The 25,393-nt window shown below is 41.0% G+C and overlaps 3 protein-coding genes across 4 annotated transcripts; 1 reads left to right on the top strand and 2 right to left on the bottom strand.

Annotated features, from left to right (window-relative positions):
- The first annotated feature begins 3,527 nt into the window (after positions 1 to 3,527).
- LOC118389925 (homeobox protein otx5-like) lies at positions 3,528 to 12,822 on the top strand. 2 transcript variants are annotated; one of them, XM_035779918.2, is made up of 3 exons: positions 3,528 to 4,075; positions 5,077 to 5,228; positions 5,861 to 12,822. In XM_035779918.2, exons 1-3 carry the CDS (start codon positions 3,985 to 3,987, stop codon positions 6,515 to 6,517), a joined length of 900 nt encoding a protein of 299 aa, XP_035635811.1. In that variant the 5' UTR covers positions 3,528 to 3,984; the 3' UTR covers positions 6,518 to 12,822. The 2 variants fall into 2 exon arrangements, with proteins under 2 accessions (XP_035635811.1, XP_035635810.1); XM_035779917.2 differs by having other exon boundaries at positions 5,053 to 5,228.
- A 1,849-nt stretch (positions 12,823 to 14,671) lies between these two features.
- Positions 14,672 to 17,734, bottom strand: h3f3c (H3 histone, family 3C). Its single transcript, XM_035779919.2, has 4 exons — positions 17,574 to 17,734; positions 16,588 to 16,732; positions 15,608 to 15,761; positions 14,672 to 15,325 (listed from the first exon to the last, which is right to left on the bottom strand). Exons 2-4 carry the CDS (start codon positions 16,713 to 16,715, stop codon positions 15,197 to 15,199), a joined length of 411 nt encoding a protein of 136 aa, XP_035635812.1. The 5' UTR covers positions 16,716 to 16,732; positions 17,574 to 17,734; the 3' UTR covers positions 14,672 to 15,196.
- Positions 17,735 to 20,859: 3,125 nt separating this feature from the next.
- plekhb1 (pleckstrin homology domain containing B1) lies at positions 20,860 to 24,987 on the bottom strand. Its single transcript, XM_035781420.2, has 6 exons — positions 24,769 to 24,987; positions 23,228 to 23,380; positions 22,880 to 22,982; positions 22,737 to 22,776; positions 22,574 to 22,652; positions 20,860 to 22,210 (listed from the first exon to the last, which is right to left on the bottom strand). The coding sequence occupies exons 1-6, from the start codon at positions 24,827 to 24,829 to the stop codon at positions 22,077 to 22,079; spliced, it is 570 nt and encodes a 189-aa protein (XP_035637313.1). The 5' UTR covers positions 24,830 to 24,987; the 3' UTR covers positions 20,860 to 22,076.
- Positions 24,988 to 25,393: the final 406 nt, after the last annotated feature.

The raw sequence follows: 25,393 nt of genomic DNA, 5'->3' as shown, positions 1-25,393 counted from the left end.
TAAGATGAATTTCTGTCTTCTGAAACCGCTTTCGACATTTATCCAACATATTAGCCCAGCAGATACATTTCTGAAATCTTCAAGATGTTTCCTAATCACACAAAAAAATGAATGATAATATCATATTTGCAGGAGTCATGACACACCCATTTGTGTACACTGATTTAAAACCATATTTTCCGTTCGCATTTGGTAGACTGGGACAACAGGTTAGATAACTGAGCCATTATTAAAGCCCTAAATGTACACCAATGAATGACAATGCAAGTCAATTTATGTGATTAGGAAACATCTGAGGATTTCAGGAATGTATCATGTGTTGGGCTAACACGTTGGATAGATGTCTGACAAGGTTACAGAAGACAGAAATGCAAAAAGTGTCCCACTTTTTCTGAATTCACTATAACATGTCACAGGCCAGCTCATAGCCTGTGGCAAAAATGAGGGGATGCTAACAACAGGTATAGGCCAATTAAAAAATGTTCTTTATTGTAAACAAAACAATTAACTTTAAACTAAGAAAAAGGAATGAGGTGTGGAAGTATCATAATGTAAGGTGTATGTAAAGTGCATGGATGTGTGAATCTGTGTGTGTGAATGACTGAGTGAAAACTATGCAAAACTACAAAAGAACAAACAAAACAGGTTCATACCTGGAGGAGCGGAGAGAGAGAGAGAGAGAGAGAGAGAGAGAGAGAGAGAGAGAGAGAGAGGTGATTAGTGACAGTTTAAATACTCTAATCCCAGGTAACTCCAATCACTAACGACCCTCTTCTGCCTGCAGGAGGAACCGTCCATGCAATGCAGAGGAGGAGCCGTGACAAATAACAGTACAAATAACAGTAGTCAATGCTTGACTTGGACTGAAATAGGATCTGGTACTCATTTTGGGTGCAGGTACTGTTTATATTTAAGTGCAGGAGCTCCATAATACTTTTGACCTATGAAGAGGAACAGGAGTTCAAGCAGTAGAACATTTGAGGTGCCGGTACTCAGCACTGGTGAGTTCCTGCCAAAATCAAGCACTGACAGTACTACAAGAAAAAATGAACAGGTTATAGTACTACAAGAACCAGAGCTGGGGGTCCCAAATGTAAACTGGATCTCTTTCCTCCATTGGAAAAGCATATAAGTCTGTTCCAATTTAGCTACTCCATGCTGTCCTACATTAGCTACTCCATGCTGTCCTACATTAGCTACTCCATGCTGTCCTACTTTAGCTACTCCATGCTGTCCTACTTTAGCTACTCCAATGCTGTCCTACATTAGCTACTCCATGCTGTCCTACTTTAGCTACTCCATGCTGTCCTACTTTAGCTACTCCATGCTGTCCTACTTTAGCTACTCCATGCTGTCCTACTTTAGCTAGCTATGGTTAGTAAAGCGGGGCAACTAAAAAAGTGACATAATTACAAAATGTAAACATAATATTGGCATTTTTGTATTTTGATGCACCAGTATAAGTATACACATTTACATCACAATTTGGCACAGTGCATTATTTATGACAGTTTTATAACCTTAACATCATAATGGAAAAAAGGCTGTCACTGATCTTACTGTGTGCTTCAGGGGCGAGCTTCCTGTTTTAAGCTTACTCTGTCCCTCTCTATGATGTCACGCCAATAAAGTGAGGCGATTTTGATCATGTGGTTTCTCTGTAACGGCTTAGTAATAATGTTTTTGATTTTCTCTTGTCAGACCAAGAAATAAACATGCCAGGATTAAGCTGTCACAGTTCATATGATGTCCCCCTCTTCCTGAATTGACCCTATCTTAGAATTTAATGGGAATATTATTTTTGATTCATGCAATATATTAAACATGGACTCAATTCAGTCATTTTTATTTCAATATTATAGGCCTATAGGCCAAATATACTACATGACCAAAAGTATGTGGACACTTGCTTGTCGAACATCTCATTCAAAAATCATGGACATTAATATGGAGTTGGTCTCCCCTTTGCTGCTATAACAGCCTGCACTCTTCTGGGAAGGCTTTCCACTAGATTATGGAAAATTCCTACGGGACTTGTTTCCATTCAGCCACAAAAGCATTAGTTAGGTCGGACACTGATGTTGGCCAATTAGGCCTGGCTCGCAGTCTGCGTTCCAATTCAACCCAAAAGTGTTCGTCAGGGTTGAGGTCAGGGTTCTGTGCAGGCCAGTCAAGTTCTTCCACACCAGTCTCGACAAACCATTTCTGTATGGAACTCGCTTTGAGCACGGGGGAATTGTCATGCTGAAACAGGAATGGGCCTTCCCCAAACTGTTGCCACAAAGTTGGAAGCACAGAAACGTCTAGAATGTCATTGTATGATGGAGTGTTAAGACTTCCCTTCACTGGAACTAAGGGGCCTAGCCTGAACCAAGAAAAACAGCCCCAGACCATTATTCCTCCTCCACCAAATGTTACAGTTGGCATTATGCATTGGAGCAGGTAGCATTCTCCTGGGATCTGCCAAACCTAGATTCGTCGTTCGGACTGCCAGACAGTATGGCGTGATTCATCACTCCAGAGAATGCGTTTCCACTGCTTCAGAGTCCAATGGCGGTGAGCTTTACACCTCTCCAGCCGATGCTTGGCATTGCGCATGGTGAGCTAAGGCTCATGTGTGGCTGCTCGGCCACGGAAACCCATTTCAAGAAGCTCATGATGAACAGTTATTGTGCTGACATTGAACAGTTATTGTGCTGACATTGCTTCCAGAGGCAATTTGAACTCGGTAGTGAGTGTTGCAACCGAGGACATACGATTTTTCCGTTCCATTCTGTGAGCTTGTGTGGCCAACCACTTTGTTGCTGCACCATTGTTGCTCATAGACTTTTCCACTTCACAACAACAACGCTTACAGTTGATCGGCAGCTCTAGCAGGACAGAAATTTGAAGAACTGACTTGTTGGAAAGGTGGCATCATGTGATGGTGCCACGTTAAGAGTCACTGAGCTATTTAGTAAGGCCATTCTACTGCCAATGTTTGTCTATTGAGATTGCATGGCTGTGCGCAACTGGTGTGTCTGAAATAGCCGAATGCACTAATTTGAAGGTGTTTCCACATACTATTATATATACTGTATAATGTATGTCTGAGACTATAATGTATAATCTTATGCCTTGATTTCTAACGTTAAAGAAGGAATGTGTATCGATTGTTGATAAATCGACAGCATTTAACAAATACACGGCTAAATATTATTTTTCGCTACAGCACTGAAAATGAATAGTTTGAAAATAATTGACGGGTTGGGTAAGAAAAATATTTTTCTTTAACCAACCCTTCAACGATTACATTAACTGTAGCCTATACATATAATGTTTATATTGTTTGATGAAAATGTGATAAACGCTGTTAACATGTGATGCCTCTACATGGTCAATTGAAAAAGTAGACGTAACTGCAAAATTGTTTCTAAATGTCTCTCGGAATAAAAGGAACATGTGTGATGGGGTGGGCAGAGACGAGAGAGATAGCGGGAGGAGGGAAATAGATATGGAGCGAGAGAGAGAGGGGAGAGAGAGAGAGGAAGGAGGGGTTTCTATGAGTCCACGTCGTCCCTCTAATTAGCTCACAGTGTCTGTAAAATAAATCAGTGTAGTGGCTTCACCCCCGCTCAACTGCAGCACGCGCCCCTTAACCTGCTCCTAGCGCGCCAAAACAGAAGGGTCCGCGCGATCTACCTTGACATAAACTGAGGCGCGCAATTGTCACGAGGAGCGCACTAGAAATGTTTGGTGTTTTCGACAAGTCAGTAAAGTGAGAAAGAGTAAGAGTAAAAAGAAAGAAAGACAAATAACTTTCCGATATCAATATATCCTTGTCACTTTTACGCACTTGGCGAGGTTGACCTGAAGCGAGAACTAAACTTACCGACCAAGAGGGACTGGTGGGAAATAGCAAAGTCTCCCAAGAACGTCCGGTCGTGTGTGTCAATTCAGAGAGACGACCAAGTGAGCGAGAAGGCATAAAATCTCGGCGCGAGGATGATGTCCTACATTAAGCAACCCCATTACGCCATGAACGGGTTAAACATGCCTGGGATGGACCTGCTACACACCACGGCTGGATACCCATGTGAGTATAGCAATACTACCACTTTTTTTCTCATTACCAATGTTTTTTAATTTTTTTTAAATTTTTATAACCTACATTGGCCAAAGATGAACGCGGCTCATGCGTAAAACAGTGGGCAATGTATGCTTAAAGTCCATGCACCAATAATTTTTCAACCCCGTTAATAATGTATTACAACATAACATAGTTTACTAATAACAATAACTACAACAACAACAACAACAAGAAGAATAATATCAACAATATCAATAATAATAGATTATTCTGTGACTGGTTCCATGACAATAACCTATTCAACAAAGGGTAGGCTAGTGTCAGATAACAGCGATTCCTAATCAAAAAGAAAATATGAAATAATTGTGAGCATTGAAAAGAATAGAGAATTAAACGAAAACCATATCTATAGACAATGATGACAGTTTAGCGTAAACCTAGTCCAAATTGGCTAAATGTGAGAGTAGCCTGGTCCTTTACAATCGGCTATGCATTTCTCGGTCAAAATGTTTATTTTTGCATCTGCCATTACCATCATCACCAGTTGTATCACCTGTTCAACTTGCAGACAGACAATCACCATTTAGCCTAACACACATCTTCCCATATATGGGCACAGTTTTTAAGTCAGGAAATTATGAATTTTCACATAGACCTGAATTTTCCTATAGTTTTCTTTCTTTTTTTCTTTGACCTTTTTTCTATTTCTAGGCTAATACCTGCTATGACTATTTTATGACTATGAATATCTCAAAATACCATAATGATCATAGAAACTATATGACTGCACAATTACTTATTGTCTTATAGAGAGGTGTCATGGCGGGGTATGAAATCAGTACCACTGTTATCAACACATATACAAACCCTTTCCAATGAACTGTAGGCCTAATGAAATGCAATGTGAATGTCAATCACTTTGAGCACTGAGGAGTGCTGCTGTCCATTAATGCCATTCCATCATTACCATTATTATCACACAGTCTCTGTGTCTCTGGATTTCTCAGCCACCCCACGAAAGCAGCGTCGCGAGCGCACCACCTTCACACGCACTCAGCTGGATATCCTGGAGGCCTTGTTCTCCAAGACCCGCTACCCCGACATCTTCATGAGGGAGGAGGTGGCCCTCAAGATCAACCTCCCCGAGTCACGCGTACAGGTACAGTGTAATGTGAATATATATAAAATATTTAGTCAGACATGGCTCTATCTATAAGTGGTTCTAGTCTCATCTTCTCGTCTCAACAACAGGTGTCTATATGACAATGTAATGGATTTAGAAGTACATTGAGAGTAGGCCTATGCAGGTTATGCAGTTAGTGCAATTTACATCTATGCATGTTATCAATCGGGGCTCCTTTCAAGTTATAACAACTTGGACAGTTGAAGAAATACCTACACAATCGAAACAGTGTTACAATATTGTTGTTGTGGTTTAAAAAAAATGGCGTCCACCTTCATAGGTAAGAGAGTGCTCTCAGATGGAAGAATACAATTCACCAGTATTGTGGTAAGGACTGTAGAAGGACATGTACTGAATGCTCTGTACAGATACATCCCCCACCTGTGACAGTTTGGCTCACAGTTCTATCTGGTACAAAAACTGGTTTTGAAAGTTGCATTATATCACAGAGTATAGGTGCACATTGGCATAGTGACAGATATATCAACAATGATGTAGTAACATAGTGCCATCTTCCCACCAAACAACTTACTATCACCATCACAGTTTTTCCACATATTGTCTGTCTCTATGCTAAGTAGCTGTGTTGTGTGTCTCTGTTTCTGCAGGTGTGGTTCAAAAACCGCCGCGCCAAGTGCCGCCAACAGCAGCAGCAGAGCAGCGGCCAGTCCAAGCCCCGCCCACCCAAAAAGAAGACGTCGCCCGCCCAGGACCAGCCCAGCGCCGGCCCAGACCCCTCAGCCAACAACCCCTCTGGTTCCTACAGCCCCTCCTCAGCCCCATCGGGCCCCTCCCTGCCGCCAAGCGGCAACAACCCTGGCAACGCAGCCGTCTCCATCTGGAGCCCGGCCATCTCACCACTCCCTGACCCTCTGGCCTCTTCGGCGCCCTGCATGCAGCGTCCCTCTGCCTACCCGATGAGCTACGGCCAGCCGCAGGCCTACGCCCAGGGCTATGCCCAGGGCTATGCTGGCACCTCCTCCTACTTCACGGGCCTGGACTGCGGCGCCTACCTGTCACCCATGCATTCGCAGCTGTCGGCTAGCGGTGCCCTCAGCCCCATCACCGTGCCCTCAATGGGGGGTTCGCTGAGCCAGTCACCCGCCTCGCTCTCCTCCCAGGGCTACGGCACGGCCGCCTCGCTGGGCTTCACCTCCGTCGATTGCCTGGACTACAAAGACCAGCAGGCCTGGAAGCTGGGCTTTAGCACCATGGACTGCCTGGACCACAAAGACCAGAATTCCTGGAAGTTCCAGGTGTTGTAGAGAGAGTGGGAAGAAGAAGAGGAAGAAGAAGAAGAAGAGGGAGAAGTTGTGAATGAATAAGGCTCTCGCCAGATATACAGTACAATCAATCAAATACAATCAAATGATTCTGACTGAACACTTATTTTTTTCTCTCTGTTTCTCGTTTGTATGCTTGGTTTTTACAACCCCTGTAGAATGTGTTTTCTATTCAGGGGAGAGAGGAGAAGAGAGACCAGTGGACATTATTGATCCCTCCTGACTGCAGGATATCAGGTCAATTTACTTTCTCATACAGTAGAAGGGAAGGATGCCCCTGAGGATCATACTACTGTATGGGAAAGACTCGCAGCTACAAACTGATTTAAACACACGCCATGGTTCAGATGCATTGATTGGTCTATGATGGAAAGACATCCTCAAGAGAATTCTACTGATACAACCACGCTAAACTCAATCGTTCCTCTGATATTTTTTCTGCTGTTGATGGCTTGAGTTTTGTTTTCAAGAAACACAACAATAGACCAAATTTACAGAGCTTTGATACTCTCTTAGTCTCTCTCTTTTTTTTGTTCTGACAGACCGTCAAGTGTTAATTTGAGTTTAGTCATTGTTATTCTATGTTACAATTTAGATTTTAATTTGGTTACTTTTAGGCTTTTGGAGCTAACGTGTTACTATGGTGTTAGGCTAGCATCATTGCTATTATATTTTGATGGAGAAAAAAAATGGTATGTTTTGTTGTGTGAAATATTAGAGCTAACTTTTAATCTACATTTATGCCCAGCAAACATTATTGTGATTACAAGTTTGAGTGACTATTTGGTTTCACAATTTAAAGGAAGTAATCAGGTTTTTTCAAACGTACTGTACATCATGTATTGGTATTCGGAATCGAAATTAGTTCAGTTCAAGGACATGACTGACCCGAACTTAACAAGTGACCAGTTAACTTCTGACGATAACAGTCACCATGTTGTTAGTTCGTTAGCTATGGTTTCTATTGTGTTTCTTAACAGTTTCCACCTTGGCCCACATGGCTCTCCAGTGCATCTTGCTATCGGTTATTTTTGCTCATCTGATTCTAGAGTGGCTCAATCCTCTTACCCTCCCTTCAGCAATGTCCTAAGTGAATTAGTCAGGATTACCCCTCTGTCTCTCTTTCCTTCTCTCTATCTCCCCATCCTTCTTTCTGTCACCATCTTTCTGTCTTTTTCCCATTTCTGTAACTCTTTATTCTCTCTCCCTCTGTCTCTTTCCCCACCTCTGCCTCTCACTTCTCACTTTCCTTCAGTCAGTGAGTGACATATAACAAGAGGAAAACTGCTGATGCACAACCAAGTTTCAAAATTGCACCTTGAGTACTACTCTTCTAACTTACAACAGTAAATTGAGACCCTGATTGAGTTCCGAAAAGGTTTGTTTTTGTTTTTTTTAAGTACAGAGGTCCGGACCTCAGTGTCCTCATATGTAGCTACGGCCTTGGTCTCTTTCCCTGTTTGTTTGTCTCTTCGTCTACATGTCTCTCAATCTTCTGCACCAATGGTCTCAATCACTTCTCTTCTCTCTGAACAGGCAAAGTATACTATATATTCTATAAAAAGGTTGATGCCCTTGATGATAATGCTATATGGAAAAGACTTAACTAGAAACTAATTTGAAACACTCAGGCCATGGTTAAAACATATTAATTCAAACTCTGCTATCATGGAGGACAATGTAATTACTTCCCCTTTCTTTCCTTCCACTAATGTCTCAATGTCAAAAAAACAATCAAGGCTTGGGGTACAGTACCTTCTTCCTATGTGCAACCCCTCCCCTCCAGCACATCTCTTCTCCCCCATCCCTACCAGTCTCTTACCCCCCTTTTGCCTCTCCACACATCCACTACTCCACCTCACCCTCCTCTTCTGACAACCCAGTAATCCCTTGTTGACCTGGTTACATGCCATGTAATTTGACTTCAAGTGGAAATTTGTGTTAGTGTGTATACTTGTATGTGAGTGTTTGTGAGTACAACATGTGTACGTGATGTGTATGCCATGTGTGTGTGTGTGTGTGTGTGTATGTCATAACAGAGATGGGCACTGAGTTTACTGAGTTACTCTATAGCAATGCTCCTAACAATGCTCCTATCGTTGCACATAAGACGTCTTCATTACGAATGTGTGTTGGAATCTAGACTCAGCAAAAGACAGATTCCATAACATATTTGACAGTGTCTGGAGATAACTAGATTTCTCATGTGGTGACAGGTTAACAATTTGGTACTTTAAATTTGGACAAATGGGGACTCTAAAAATTAATACATAACCTATTCATTTATAGAATAACTTTATTTTTCAGAGAGCAGCAAACTTCAATGTATCTAACAATGTTGGGAATGAATAACATAGGAGTGCATTTGCCATTTTCTTCAACTGATGAAGTGTTCATTTGAACACAAGCATTATACAGTATAGTATTTAGACGTAAAAGGGAAACTAGAGAGATTTCCATAGCACACTGAATACGCACATGACATATCCACTCAACTCGCTGGGTTAATCCCTCTCCGCGCCACGTTAATCCCTCTGCCCTCCCTCTCTGTGGTCTGATTGGTTAATCCCTGCCCTCTCTGTCTCTGTCTGCGTCCTGATTGGTTAATCTCTTTCGGAGGGTGCAGTGCGGTTGTAATCTGCTGGTCGTCAGCACGGATAGTTTCAGATAGACAGACATGTTGCCGGTAATCTCTAAAAGGAGCAGATGTGGTGGGGGAGGGATGGAGCAAGGGAGGGAGGGATGGAGAGCAGCACCCAGCAGACCTTGGGGAAGGTGAACATAGAGACACACAGTGTTCCTTATTATATCCCAATGTCGGTCATTTTAGCTGCCAAAGTGAAGCAAACAGACACAAGGTGAAGAATACCTGAAGAAAAACAAAATCTGTTGCAAAGTGTTTTAAAATGTTTCCCATTTTGTGCCCTGATGAACATGACCCTGGCCAACCAAGACCGTTCCCAACTCTTCTCTCTGAAGTATACTTACAAACTCAAAACCCTAAACCACATAAGACCAAAATGATCAATTCATGACCCCTTAAAGTAATGCATGTCTTTCTCTTTATGGCATAAGGGAACACAAACACTTAGTCACATCAGTTTCATATTTTGAGTCCAAGTTTACATACACCGTTTTTCACAATTCCTGACATTTAATCAAAATAAAAATTCCCTGTCTTAGGTCAGTTAGGATCACCACTTTATTTTAACAATGTGAAATGTCAGAATAATAGTAGAGAGAATTATTTATTTCAGATTTTATTTCTTTGTAATGCTCGTCGAAATGGGTAGACCAAGGCACAGCTTGATTTAATTTATTAGAATGAGAACCAGCAACAAAAACAAAAAGAGAAACAAACAAACGAATGTACAGCCTAGTAGGGCTCAAAAGCAACAATACAAAAACAAGATCCCACAAATAACAGGTGGGAAAAGGCTACCTAAATATGATCCCCAATCAGAGACAACGATAGACAGCTGCCTCTGATTGGGAACCATACCAGGCCAACATAGAAATACAAAAACTAGACTACACATATAAATAATAAACTAGAACACCCCTCAGTCACGCCCTGACCTACTCCACCATAGAAAATCAAGGCTTTCTCTGGTCAGGACGTGACATTCTTTCATCACATTCCCAGTGGGTCAGAAGTTTACATACACTCAATTAGTATTTGGTAGCATTGCCTTTAAATTGTTTAACTTGGGTCAAATGTTTCGGGAGCTTTCATCAAGCTTCCAACAATAACTTGGGTGAATTTTGGCCCATTCCTCCTGACAGAGCTGGTGTAACTGAGTCAGGTTTGTAGACCTCCTCGCTCGCACACGCTTTTTCAGTTCTGCCCACAAATTTTCTATGGGATTGAGATCAGGGCATTGTGATGGCCACTCCAATACCTTGAATTTGTTGTCCTTAAGCCATTTTGCCACAAATTTGGAAGTATGCTTGGGGTCATTATTAATTTGGAAGACCCATTTGCTACCAAGCTTTAACTTCCTGACTGATGTCTTGAGATGTTGCTTCGATATATCCACATAATTTTCCTACCTCATGATGTAATCTATTTTGTGAAGTGCACCAGTCTCTCCTGCAACAAAGCACCCCCACAACATGATTCTGCCACCCCCGTGCTTCACGGTTGGGATGGTGTTCTTCGGCTTGCAAGCCTCCCCCTTTTTCCTCCAAACAAAACGATGGTCATTATGGCCAAACAGTTCTATTTTTGTTTCATCAGACCAGAGGACATTTCTCCAAAAAGTATGATCTTTGTCCCCATGTGCAGTTGCAAACCCTAGTCTGGCTTTTTTTATGGCGGTTTTGGAGCAGTGTCTTCTTCCTTGCTGAGCAGCCTTTCAGGTTATGTATATATAGGACTCATTTTACTGTGGATATAGATACGTTTGTACCTGTTTCCTCCAGCATCTTAACAAGGTCCTTTGCTGTTGTTCTGGAATTGATTTGCACTTTTCACACCAAAGTGCGTTCATCTCTAGGAGACAGAACACGTCTTCTTCCTGAGCGGTATGACGGCTGCATGGTCCCATGGTGTTTATACTTGCGTACTATTGTTTGTACAGATGAACTTGGTACCTTCAGGCGTTTGGAAATTGCTCCCAAGAATGAACCAGACTTGTGAAGGTCTACAAAAATGTTTCTATGGTCTTGGCTGATTTATTTTGATTTCCCCATGATGTCAAGCAAAGAGGCACTAAGTTTGAAGGTAGGCCTTGAAATACATCCACAGGTACACCTCCAATTGACTAAAATAATTTTAATTAGCCTATCAGAAGGTTCTAAAGCTATGACATCATTTTCTGTAATTTTCCAAGCTGTTTAAAAGCAGTCAACTTAGTGTATGTAAACTTCTGACCCACTGGAATTGTGATACAGTGAATTATTAGAGAAATAATCTGTAATCAATTGTTTGAAAAATGACTTGTGTCATGCACAACGTAGATGTCCTAACCTACTTGCCAAAGCTATAGTTTGTTAACAAAAAAATTGTGGGGTGGTTGAAAAACAAGTTTTAATGACTTACGTGTATGTCAATTGTACATAAACCCTTATAAAACTGTTTTTTAAATATTGTAAAGCAATGGTCACTGACCATGGTCATTGGAGAGCTAGTGGACGTGGAGGGTTTAGCTCCAGCCCAACACAAGTCTACTTCATTCAGTTTATCGAGACTTTGAGTTTATAAGCTCTATCAGGTATTTTGGTGCTGTGTTGGCTGGAGCAAACCCCTGCATACCACTGTAACTGCAGGACCAAGGTGATATTCATTAGTAACAAATGGTTTTGCAACAGAAAATGAAGCCTTAGTGAATACAATATAATTGCTATACTTTGGTGTAGTCAGTGGTCTTGGCTGATTTCTTTTGATTTCCCCATTACCATTTGAGTTTCCATTTGATACTTTTTAAACCCATGTCTATCTTTATTTCCCAAACACAATTCAATACACTGACAATACCTTTAAGCATCTTTTGACACAGGCTTAACACCTATTATACACTTAGTACTTTTTTTTACACTTTTAACATAAGCCTCATATCCCAGCGATAATGGCTTGCATTACACCTGGAGGGAAAAACACTTATATTTGCTCAAATTGCCATTGGCTCAACCATTGTCTCAACATACCCTCAATTTACCCCAAGGCAAACATTTTGACTATATTAGCCCACACAGCTACAACTGTGCTGAATCTACTGCTGTTCAACTTCTCCACCCTCTGGTTAGGTATTGCAAGAACTAGGAAAGAAAACAGGCCTGTCTACCTGTATGCACACAGATCTCTGATACAGTGCCTTCAGAAACTATTCACAACCATTGACTTTTCCCAAATTTTGTTGTGTTACGGCCTGAATTTAAAATGGATTAAATTGAGATGTTTTTGTCACTGGCCTACTACACACAATACCCCATAATGTCAAATTGGAATTGTGTTTTTAGATATTTTTTTTTACATTGAATTAAAAATGAAAAGCTGAAATTCTTGAGTCAAGTATTTCATCCCTTTGTTATGGCAAGCCTAAATAAGTTCATAAATTGCATGGACTCACTCTGTGTGGAACAATAGTTTAACATGATTTTTGAATGACTACCTCATCTCTGTACCCCACACATACAATAATCTGTAAGGTCCCTCAGTCGAGCAATAAATCAATACACCCAGTCCCTATAAAGATAGTCATCCTTCCTAAACCGCCCAGGCTTAAAGAAGTGACTTTAAAATAGTTACAGAATTTAATTGCTACGATAGGAGAAAACTGAGGATGGATCAACAACATTAGTTACTCCTCAATGCTAACCTAATTGACAGAGTGAAAAGAAGGAAGCTTGTACAGCATAAAAATATCCCAAAACATGCATCCTGTTTGTAACAAGGCACTAAAGTAATACTGCAAAAAATGTGGCAAAGCAATTCACTTGTTGTCCTGAATACAAAGTGTTATGTTTGGGGAAAATCCAATACAACACTTGGGGAAAATCCAATACAACACATAATTGAACCACTTTCCATATTTCAAGCATAGTGGTGTCTGCATCATGTTATGGGTATGCTTGTAATCATTAAAGACTGGGGAGATTTTCAGGATAAAATATTTACGGAAAGGAGTTAAGCACAGTCAGAATTCTACTGGTTTCACATGCAAACAGCAGTTGGTTTCTATAATGCCATTCCATGAGAGCAACATTAATTTTTAAAAACATGAATTGAAGCTTTGCCATTTGCTTTTGCCATTTGTTTGCCTGCAAAAACACAAGTTCTAGGTCTTACAGACTATGCACACAACAAGCAAAGAGTGAAACATTTGTAGAAAAGTAAACTGACAGACAATTATTTTGTGTAACATCTATTTATTACCACCATAATATGAGAAATTTGGAAAATACAAAGATCAGCTTAAACATCTGAAAATCTTGAGGAATAAGAACAAATATAAGAAAACAAACATGTTATATTGCTTATCACAAATTGAGGAAACTGACCGATTGAATAGTCAGATCTATAATGAACAAAAATATAAAGGCAACATGTAGTGTTGGTCCCATGTTTCATGAGCTGAAATAAAAGATCCCAGAAATGTTCATATGCACAAAAAACTTCTCTCAAATTGTGTGCACAAATTTGTTTACATCCCTGTTAGTGAGCATTTCTCTTTTGCCAAGATAATCCATCCACCTGACAGGTGTGGCATATCAAGAAGCTGATTAAACAGCATGATCATTACACAGGTGCACCTTGTGCTGGAGCAATAAAAGGCCATTCTAAAATGTTTCGTTTTGTCACACAACACAATGCCACAGATGTCTCAAGTTGAGCAATTAGCATTCTGACTTCAGCAATTGAATGCAATTGAAACAGAAAATTGAATGCTAGTTTTTCTACTATAAGCCGGATCCAATGTTGTTTTAGAGAATTTGGCAGTACATCCAAACGTCCTCACAGCCACAGACCTTGTGTAACCACGCCAGCCCAGGACCTCCACATTCAGCTTCTTCACCTGTGGGATCGCCGAGAGCAGCACCCGGACAGCTGATGAGGATGGATCTATGCCCTCAGGGCTGCGCCCCCCCAGTCAAGTGAAATCCATAGATTAGGGCCTAATGAAATGATTTAAATTGACTGATTTCCTTGTATGAACTGTAACACTGTAAAATCTTTGAAATTTTTGCATGATACGTTTTATATTTTTGTTCAGTATACAAAGTGAGAAAGTCAGAAAATAACCCAAACTTGAAGAGTAACTCTTGCTACTACAAAGTCAACTCATACTGGTGTAACAACTCTAATGCCGAACACAACTAACCTTAAGAGGAGATAGGTAAAGAGATTGAGAATAGTATCATGGATAATGACAGATTAATAGTGAGAAAAAGCTAAATAGGAGGGGGGCTGGTATATATCACCCCCATGTGGCTGCCATTGGAACAGTAGCTCTTATGAAACCGAGCTCTTTCTGATTGGTTGAAAAATAATTCTGTAAAAACAGAAGTTTGCCAAACTTCAATCACTTCGTTTTTTTCTTATTATTATTTTGATGTCTCTGGCAGTAGTCAAAAGAAAAGGTGTATATGTATGAATTATATATATATTAAAAAAAATAGACACAATATCCACAATGATAGTAATCATCAATTATTTTTAAGTAACCAAGATGATACTTGTTTGCTGTTGAATACAATTTGCTTAGCTGATCAGAGCTCACACACACACCAACAGCCCTGGGGTTAGTTTTAGTAGCACCCTGCTGTGGAAGTTGCCACTCCCCTTAAGCAGACTAGCCCCCGGGCGACACCCTTCTGGTCTGCCCACCTGTGCATGTGAGTGAGTTTTATTTTATGAGAGCTGAGGACGCACAAACCTGTGTGTGTGTGTCTGATCAGCGACACATACTACATGCACGAAAAAGGTACCCTAAAACATCTGCTGAAGACAAAAACTATGAGAGACGAGACTTTTCAACACGTTTCTCTCATCATAATCACGGTTACTCTAAAGACTACCAAGAAGAAAACAGGCAGAGGGGGCTGGGGGGTGAGATGGAAGGGCGGGGCGAAATGAGGGAGTTAGGACGGTGAGAGATAAAGAAACAAAGAGAATAGAGGTGAAACATTAAAGAGAAAAAGGAAAGGAGGGTGGGCAGGCTAAGCACGCTCCCCACGGATGCGACGTGCCAGCTGGATGTCTTTGGGCATGATGGTGACACGCTTGGCATGGATGGCACACAGGTTGGTGTCCTCAAACAGACCCACCAGGTATGCCTCGCTGGCCTCCTGCAGACAGACAGAGAGAAGAAATGTCACACACACACACACACACACACACACACACACACACACACACACACACACACACACACACACACACACACACACACACACACACACACACACACACACACACACACACATATATATATATGCATAAGTCAGCACACAAAAAATAATTTGAACATGTTGTTTTGTGTGAACAAAAAACCGTGTGTGTAGTAGGCCAATTAGGACAGGATCTGGATTAAGGGGGACAGAGCTTCACATAAACACACAGCCACTGACCTGCAGGGCTCCGATCGCTGCACTCTGGAAGCGCAGGTCGGTTTTGAAGTCCTGAGCGATCTCCCTCACCAGGCGCTGGAAGGGCAGCTTGCGGATCAGCAGCTCAGTGGACTTCTGGTACCGACGGATCTCACGCAGGGCCACGGTGCCGGGCCTGGAACCAACACACAGTCAGTATGACTGGGGGGGTAATTATATTCTACGATAGTACTTCATCAATCATTTCCCCATGCTGAATTCTACTGGTCGTGTCTGGCCGTGCTAATTTTAAAAATATATATATAATAATTGTACCATTATTTAACTAGGCAAGTCAGCTAAGAACACATTTTTACTTTCAATGACGGCCAAGGAACAGTGGGTTAACTTCCTTGTTCAGGGGCAGAACGACAGATTTTTACCTCGTCAGCTCAGGGATTTGATCTTCCAACCTTTCTTTTACTAGTCCAACGCTCTATCTAACCCCTAGGCTACCTGCCGCCCCAAATAATGAGTGGTGACGTTTACCAGCAATCACTGCTTAGTTATAAGGCTTGTGGATCTGCTCATTGAAAACATTAGCTGCGTCTGAAATGGCACCTTATACCCTATGGGTTCAGGTCAAAAGTAGTAGTAGTACTCACCGTAGTACACTATATAGGGAATATGGTGCCATTTTGAACACACCAAGTGACCAATTGGAGTGTCAAGTCATTTCCACACCAATATGAATTGGTACCACCTCTGTGGTTTCACACAAGCTTTATGTCATAATGAGACTGTATTGCTAGCTGACAGTGGTGGAAAAAGTATTGTACTGTCATACTTGAGTAAAAGTAAAGATACCCTAAAAGAAAATTACTCAGAGTAAAAGTCATCCAGTAAAATTGTACTTAAGTTTTTTTTTTATTAAGTATTTTTACACCACTGCTAGCTGACCTTGACATGTACATCTATGGTGAACACTAATGTTTATTTCTAGGGGTGAACCGATACTTTACCTGTAACGATGGGGCTTCTTGACCCCACCAGTAGACGGTGCACTCTTGCGGGCAGCCTTGGTGGCCAGCTGCTTACGTGGAGCCTTTCCTCCAGTGGATTTACGGGCTGTCTGCTTGGTACGAGCCATGACGAGTTAGTTATCACCTGAGAGACAGGTAAAAATACATTCAATTGTTTATTTTTATGTATCGACAATGCTCTGTTAGACACACTTCCAACAATTCTGTGAGTTGCAAATATATTGCAATATAATTTTTCCAAGTGTCAAATGTATACTAGTGTGTTGCTATTATTGAGAAATGATGACTGAAACGCTTCCGTCTGGAGTACTACTGTTATGATAACTTTCTATTTTGCTGATCAACTGCATTGCAATCCAGCAACAGCGGGCCACTATCCTATCCGTGAATACTGGGATACTGCCCAACCAATAAAACTAGTATGCAGATTGCCTATCGAAATACCACCAATCCAGTGGGCAATGTCGTCGCTGTCGACCAATCGAGATACACGGTTTACAGCGTATGGGTGGGTCCACAAGCCCTAGTTCCGCCCTCTAACCGCAAGATTATGGCCGCAGATGAAGAAGCAATCGAATGAGCCTACCAATATACAGGCAAAGAGCGGGACAGAAACTTTCAAAAATCTTCGAAAAACTAAACAATGTTCAGAACTACGAACATTAAAACATAAAACTAGACAACTGTAGCTATCCAAAAAGTCACTCTGAGTTGTAGGTGAACGTTTGTTTACACCGTACAAGCGAAGTAAAAATGCACATGAAACTGGAGCGGAATTTACATCTGCCTCGGCCAGTGAAGTAGAAAGCATTTTTCTCTAGCATCGCGGCAGTCGCTTCTCCATTTCTACACCGTCGGAATAAAATGCTATTTTAAAATAAAATGAAGTTTAACCCACCTGAAACTTATAAAAAACAGTGGTTAAGTGTTTTAGACAAAAATATATGCCAAAATGTGCCACTTACCTGACGTGAATATAAACGTTTTTTCGCAAGGAAATAAATGTTATGGTTTTCTAGCAGTGTCAGTATTTACTATCTCTCACACAATGGGAACAGGGCGCCCCGTAGGAAAATGGCTGCCGTGTCAATCATTGTTCTCCCATAATGCAACTGCTTTCATTTTGTAAACACCGTTTCTGATGGTTGGAGTTTTCCCTGAAAGTAACATTTTCATTGCTTTCTAGTGATTTCTTTATCGATTTGAAGTAATCTAGTAGGAAATAACCTAAGGTGGTAAAACAATTACTTGTGAAAGAAATTATATGGTATTAACCACAGTTATATGTAACTGCTTGAATTTGTCTGCCTTTTCAAAAGCGTAGGCTTTGTCAAAGTGGCAGTCTCCTCTCAGTACAACTGCCTACATTTATTTGTAATCGATTTGAACGGTCATCCAACTCCAACACCAGGGCGTAGCTATTAAGTGAAGTTTTAGCATCTTAAAAATACAATATATTATATACAGCTGTCAGCATTCTACAAGGAAGAGACACTTAATCAGTTATATAATTATTAACCAGATTACCCCAAACACCAGATTTACATGAGTGATAACTCAGTTCTAGAATGTTGTCATTGATGAGAATAAATCAAAAAATCTATTGACATTCAGAATTGACATGAGGCAAATCTTCAGTGCACAGTATTTATTTATTCTGATTGGTACCTGCATTCACATAGTTTTGATGTATAGGATCCTTCCAACTATATGATTGATATGTCAGGTGATAAAATCCCAAATTGCAAATGTCCTCATGAAAATGAGTTTATTAAATATTCTACAGCTGTAATGTCATCAATCAAATCAAACTTGATTTATATAGCACATTTCTTGCAATAAATGCTTTTCAATGTGTTCAAAGTCATGTATTGAAAGGCATATGGCACATCCTTCCTCTTGGCAGGTCTCTATAGGTGACCAGGGGATTCTCTCTACCACATGTGAATGCCTCCATGGAGCTCAAAAGTGTAACCATGCATCCTATTTTGACGGTTCACAATATTGGCCCTATGAAGCCAGCCATGCGCAATCAGGTGCAGTCAGTGGAGGACCTGTAACCAGCCAAAGACTACAGCCCTCTGTCTTGAGAGTCCACACATGAGGATCTTCAGTGGCTAAGGAACCTTCTCCAGGGCAGGTTCAATGGAATGGCATGTCTCTTTGAACCTGAGCCAGAAAAACCACTACCCTTTCTGTCATCCCTGTATGTACCTGACATTGTTTAAAAAAAAAACAAGGGCACATGGGGCATGCAGGCATCCTGGCTGGCATGGCTCTGTCGGTGGAGCAGCAGGAGGCTATGGTAGGCAACAGTTGGACAAAATATTTTTTATAACTAAACCAAGATCGACCCCAGGCTGTCGTTTCCAATGGGAACAGATGAGTCATAGTGGGCAGAACAAGCAAGGAGGTGGGCAGAGCCAAGCACGAGCTCGCGAGATCCTATTGGTCCGTTCTAGCATATATCTGCATATTTCTGTTAGGGAACGCCTAATATGTTAAATGCGCGTGTGCAAGGCTAAAGTCTACAAAACTTAGTCCATTCTGTACATAATACATTCTATTTTTGGGAACAGAAAACTGTATTAAGATCAAATGTTTAATCGATGACAACATTTGCAGAATGTAGGCCAAAATCCATCTCGTTCCATCTTCTCCCATTGCGCGTCAGTGGGCTTTCTCTCACTACCGTAGAAACGCCAAGCGGATGCTTCATATTTATGCATCCAGTGAAATATTTGTCTCATTGTTCTATCTGTGGTTGGATAGCGCGTTTGTGTTGCCCAACTCTGCGCGAATACACTGTGCCAATTGAATCTCAGTTTAGGTTGCAGCCCAGAGCAGTACATGACGGGCGTTACGTCTCCAGTTTAGCAACACAAATTACGAAAAAGTCGGCGGTTGTATTCGATTAAAGTTTTTATTAAAAGTATGAATTTCATCACCACGCGGAAGCACCGCGGTTGTACAGTACTAGCATAGGTAAAGGTAAAGCGTTTTCAGAATTTACATTTTTACAAGTATTGAGTGATGGTGACACAGTGTTGTAGCTATGAAATCAACCGTTTTTTAAGCTATCAAAACCAATTCCGCCTCCGTGTCGGTGTAAGAGAACAAAGTTGGGGGTATATCAGCTAGGCAGGCCTAGGCCGCGGCTTGTGTATGAAAATATGGCAGTTTGGTGACAATCTTCAAAACAACCAACACCGCATCACACAATCTGGGAAAGTGGTAAAAGAAAGCAAAAAAATGTTTTTCTTCATATGGCATAACATTACAGCGAGGCTGTAGGCTAATGGTTCCCTCTGAGTGTCATTAAGGCCTATAAAGTTATTTCTGGAACATTTCTGTCGATTTGGGACCCGTTTTGGCTCAAGAGCACGCCAGAAGCAAAAGTTCCATATAGCCTCTTTAATTCATGGGTTATTTTCATTAATTTAAACCTTAATAATATTGTAATCCATGTAGATAAACATCTCAGTATATCCTACCATGGAATCTTTGAAACCATAATTGGATGCCAATTGATCGTCAACAGGGAATATCAACGATTATTTAAGGTGCAAAATCAAGGGTTTTGTTTAGTCATGATTTGAGAGCTTCATTGAAAAAAAGAGACTAAATATGTAATCTTATCATTTAGAGATTAAGTCATTTATATAGTGCATAATTTCGCTTACTGTAGCCCTACTTTACAACAGCCTTCCCATTATGATTAGTTTGAATAACTGTTACTAAGGAGAATGTCATTTCAAACAACAAAAAACAACCCTTGATTTTGTAGAATGGTTTATTTTTTTATGGTGAGAACTGGGAAGGCATGGATGTGGAAGGGTCAGACTCAGATTATTGGTTTATGAATCAATGCTAAAAACAACATGAACAAGCAGGTTTTTAAAATTATTTTTAATCCCTCTGTGTCAGTGTGAATTAATTTTTAAAGAAATGTTTAGATGTTAAAATGAGTTTAATTTGGGAATTCAGTTCCCAGTCATTACCCATCAATTTCACCCCTGAATATAGGCTAACTGTGAGTTGGTAGGAGATGGGTTAGTTTCATGAGCTCTGTCTCTAATTGTGTGGTTCTCTGAAGTTCACCATCATGTGAATATTGTTTTGGAGAAAAATGACATCAATGTAGATTGTGAGTGACTAGTGTGTAGGCTACTACTGATGGGTAATACATTATACATATTGAATACATATTTGTCTATCTCTTATATTATAGAAAGAAAGTGTGGCTGCTCCAAAGAGACATGTAGGTGAACAGTGGAGACGGATATGAAGGACTGTGGTCTGTCATGGAACACCATCTCCAGACAGAAGCCTTATGTCCTAAATAGGAATTAAGCATGGAAGTATTCTGTCATCGAATATTAATTCTCATATCCATGGCTTTGAAAACTTTTATTAAATTTGACAACAACAGCAGCATTGTACTCAGTGAATTACATTACATACATTCTGTACGGATCAGGACGTTGCTGTTTTTCATACACCCTGTATGTTGCATACCGTATATGTTTCATATGCATTTCTACTACGGAGCTGTGAGGGGAACGGCACCTCAGTACCTCCAGGCTCTGATCAGGCCCTACACCCAAACAAGGGCACTGCGTTCATCCACCTCTGGCCTGCTCGCCTCCCTACCACTGAGGAAGTACAGTTCCCGCTCAGCCCAGTCAAAACTGTTCGCTGCTCTGGCCCCCCAATGGTGGAACAAGCTCCCTCACGACGCCAGGACAGCGGAGTCAATCACCACCTTCCGGAGACACCAGAAAACCCCACCTCTTTAAGGAATACCTAGGATAGGATATGTAATCCTTCTCACCCCCCTTTAAGATTTAGATGCACTATTGTAAAGTGACTGTTCTACTGGGTGTCATAAGGTGAATGCACCAATTTGTAAGTCGCTCTGGATAAGAGCGTCTGCTAAATGACTTAAATGTAATGTAAATGTACTAAATAGGTTGAGTTCACACAGCTTATGTTATAAAGGACATATTTATGTTACCATCAACCTGTTCTGTAAACCAATTTGTCAACACACACGTTCAATCACACATGCATGCACGCTCACACAAACACAATGACCCTGATATAGTATGCTTGCTTACTTTATCGTGTTCTTATTATTTTTATATCTTCTGTGTTTTTGTTCTACCTTGTTATTTTTAGTATTACATCGTTATTGATTACTGCATTGTTGTGGTTAGAGCTTGCAAGAAAGGCATTTCACTGTACGTGTGCATGTGACATTAAAACTTAAAACACACACACACATTCGTGCACTATTATTCTGCAACAGGAAATAAAATGTGTGTGAAATACAAGAATAAGACTTGTAGGAATGAGGCCTACAGCAGCCTGGGCATTTCCCAACCGTGCCTCCCTGCTCATGGAGCTAGCGCACTGGGGGAGGGCGCCCAAGCAATCATCTTGGTCCAGATCAAAGACCTTCTCTATCAGCAGAAGAACAAGGGCATCAAGAGGAAGGAGCGCATGGCAGCGCCCACCGCCATGCCCGCCAGTAGCCCCAGTGCCACCTGCTCTCCTATGCCGTCGTATGGGTCTCTCTGGATCAGAATGTGGTGGGTACCTGAGAGGGAGAGGGAGGGAGAGACAGGATGCTGAGTATAAGATGTACTACAGTATTTACGGGAGCATAAGTGAATATACGAGTGTGTTTTATTAGACTTTTCTGATTTGATGTAACCAGGATAGTTATGTCAACAACTGATTTTAGGGAGTTTTGGAAAGGAGTGCTAGAGTCACCCTGTTGACTTGCTGAAATCAGAGTCGTATTCACTACGCACCTAACAGTAGAAAATGGACTTAAACAAGGAGGGACTACCTGAACTTGTCCAATAAGTAACGCTTGTTTTCATTTTTCGTTGTAAAACATTTTGCCACAATGTGCAATAATGAATACGACTCAGCTTGGGTGTTGTGTTGTCTTTACCTGATCCAGGGGTGAGGTAGATGGTGTTGCCGTCCATTGGGACGGACTGGTACGAGTCATCGTATGGGTCATATGGGAACTAAGTGGGAAAGACAAGACTATAAGATAAGAATGTCCTCTAAGAATCTGAGTTTGGGAAACCCTGGTTTACCGGTTTACTTACTGGGTTTCGTCTCGCCTCTAGAATTGTCAACTTCCATGCTCTGCAAAAACAGAATGACAAAAGGAGAAAGAGAGGAGGTGGATTGAGAGAGAGTGTGCAATGTAAGAGTGTGTGTGTGTGAGAGAGAAATAATATAGACTCACAGTGCCTCGTCCTCACTGTTTGCACACAGGATCACAGTGGAGCCATCTCTAAGCTGCACCACCACCATGTTCTCACTTGGCTGGTTCTCTGGAGGAGAGATACCTGTACAACAACATAGACAGCTAGGGTTGCACACACAAGTTCACAGCAAAGGCCACAATCTTTTGGAGGTCAATACAGATATTTGGACTCCTCAGTCCACTTTATTTCTGTAATAAAGCATACAGCATGTCTCGTGGGGCTCTGGTCAAAAGTAGTGCACTATAGGCCTAGGGAATAGATTGCCATTTCGGAAGCATCCATTGCCATGTTGAACATCCCCATCTTTCCAGAAACTTCCTCCTCACCTGCACTCTCCAGGCCAGACTTGACGCTCACACAGCTGGTCTTGAGACCCACTCGGTGCTCAAATTCTCGCCTGCTGTCCGTCTTGTAGAAGACCAGGCTCCCATCAATCCACAGGTCACACCAATTCAGCTTCCACCGCTTTAAGATGGATGCTGACGGAAGAAAGGAGGCAGGAAGAGCGTGGGGGGAGATGGAGGGTGAAGTGGAGTAGATTTTGGGTTAGGTTAAGATGTCCACTTTCCTAACGGTCAGTTTGGACTTTTTGTATACTTTTATTTATCCACAATAACTGAAATGCACTGCCAGCCGTATATGATTCTGTCTCAGTTCAACATATAATAATAGTAGTAATAACAATAATCAATTACATTTATATAGCAATTTTTATTACAAGAAGAATCTCAAAGACACATTCTAGTCAGTGGGTCTATAATGGGTAAACCTACAGCCATTTTGAGTGTTTTGTATTTATATTGTCAAAGCTGTAAATCTGTATATGTTTTTCCCCAGCAGGTGAATCCCCAGTAGTTGGCTTGTGGCCTTTCTGATTGAGTCACTGATTTGCTAACACAGACAGGAAGCTAATTAGATTATGGCCAGGCTGGACAAACAGAGTAAGGGTTGGAATTTCATAACAGTTGTAAAATTCACCTTCTAGAACGATTCTTATCTTAGTTAAAAATCCAATAGTTTTCACAAGCAACCACAACTCAATAAATAGGGCAAAGATGCCCTTTAGTGCAAATGGCTTCATCAAAACAATCTAAATGTTAGGTACTGTAGGTTAATCTGTTAGCGATCTTGATGACATCAACAGAGTCCTCCATTTTGTTTTCAGTGGAGTCAGTTTTAAGAACATGGGAGAACTGTTTTTGGAGAGAGTGGCATGGACTGGGGACTTGAGCAAAGATTGCTACAGACCTCACACACCACTTAAGGCCAGGCATAATCATATCTCAATACATTTTTACCAGTTGAATTCAGACATAAATATAATACTTAAAAAAACAAAAAAACAATCTTAAATATTGTATTAAAATATGCTAAATTGTTTGTGACATTTTCTATTACATGGGCTTTTAAATGATGTTTAATACAATGTAGTGAGCTTTGAAATGATGGATGTATGGCCATTTTAAAGTGGTTCAATTCATGACATTTTGATGATAGTATGATAAAATAAAGAAAATCAACATTTTCATTAAGATTTGAGCATGTTTATCTTTAGTTTTTGAAAATATTAATATTAACGGACCAAAATGCAAACAAATCCCAAAATTGATAGGTAGATGCAAACATGTAATTTCAGCCTGTGGTGCCTGGCCTTAACCTGTGTTTCAAAGTGTTCTATACAGTGCTGATATTTCTCTCATACTAGTGCCCCACACAACTTCTTATGCTATGTTTAGCTGTTGAAGTCTACACTTGGTAAAGATAGTACCTGCAATGGCTAAGGCTTTATCTGAGACCAAAACAGGTAGACACGAGGTTAGACTACAACATGGCATTATTTGAGAAACATTGAATCTATAGTACTCACTCTGTCTCCAGAGCCAGCCTGCCTTCAGCAGAGCTATGTGTATGGTCGGAGATCTGTCCATGTTACAATTCCTCACCCCAAATAATCCAGAGAGGAAACCCAAAAGCGTGTTTGTGCCAGGGGTGTATGTTTTATGTTTTTCAAGTGTTTGTTCTTGTTTGAGGAGTCGTCTGCAGAGAGACAGAGAGATGCCTTTACGGTGCCTTTATTTTTATTCTGGCCCACACTTCTAATCTGAGAGCGAGAGGCGGAGAATAGGGCTGAACTAGATCATTTGGGATTAGTGGGCCTGGATTGGCCACACCTTCTCTCCTGATTCGTCTTCTGCTTCCCTCTCTGGCTGGAATGTTTTCACTTCCCGTCTCCAACTCCTCTTATTCCTCCACTATTTAGTAAATTGTCTCTGCTTTGCACGTGTTGTCACCTGTCTTTAAGAATTGGGCTTCTTGGACTACTGCATGTGTTGATAGCACGTAGTGAAAGAGGCATAACACACTCAAACACCGTAATCCCTGAATTAAAATAACACCATGATAATTAGCCAACTGTTATAGTTTTCTTTGGGTAACTCAGGAGAACCTTCCTGTCAGGGACAGACTGATACCAGAAATCGGTTGGGGCATTT

This window comes from Oncorhynchus keta, chromosome 11 (assembly GCF_023373465.1).
Source record: "Oncorhynchus keta strain PuntledgeMale-10-30-2019 chromosome 11, Oket_V2, whole genome shotgun sequence".
Taxonomy (NCBI): domain Eukaryota; kingdom Metazoa; phylum Chordata; class Actinopteri; order Salmoniformes; family Salmonidae; genus Oncorhynchus; species Oncorhynchus keta.
Note: the sequence above shows the minus strand (reverse complement) of the source record. Positions and strands in the feature narration are given on the sequence as shown.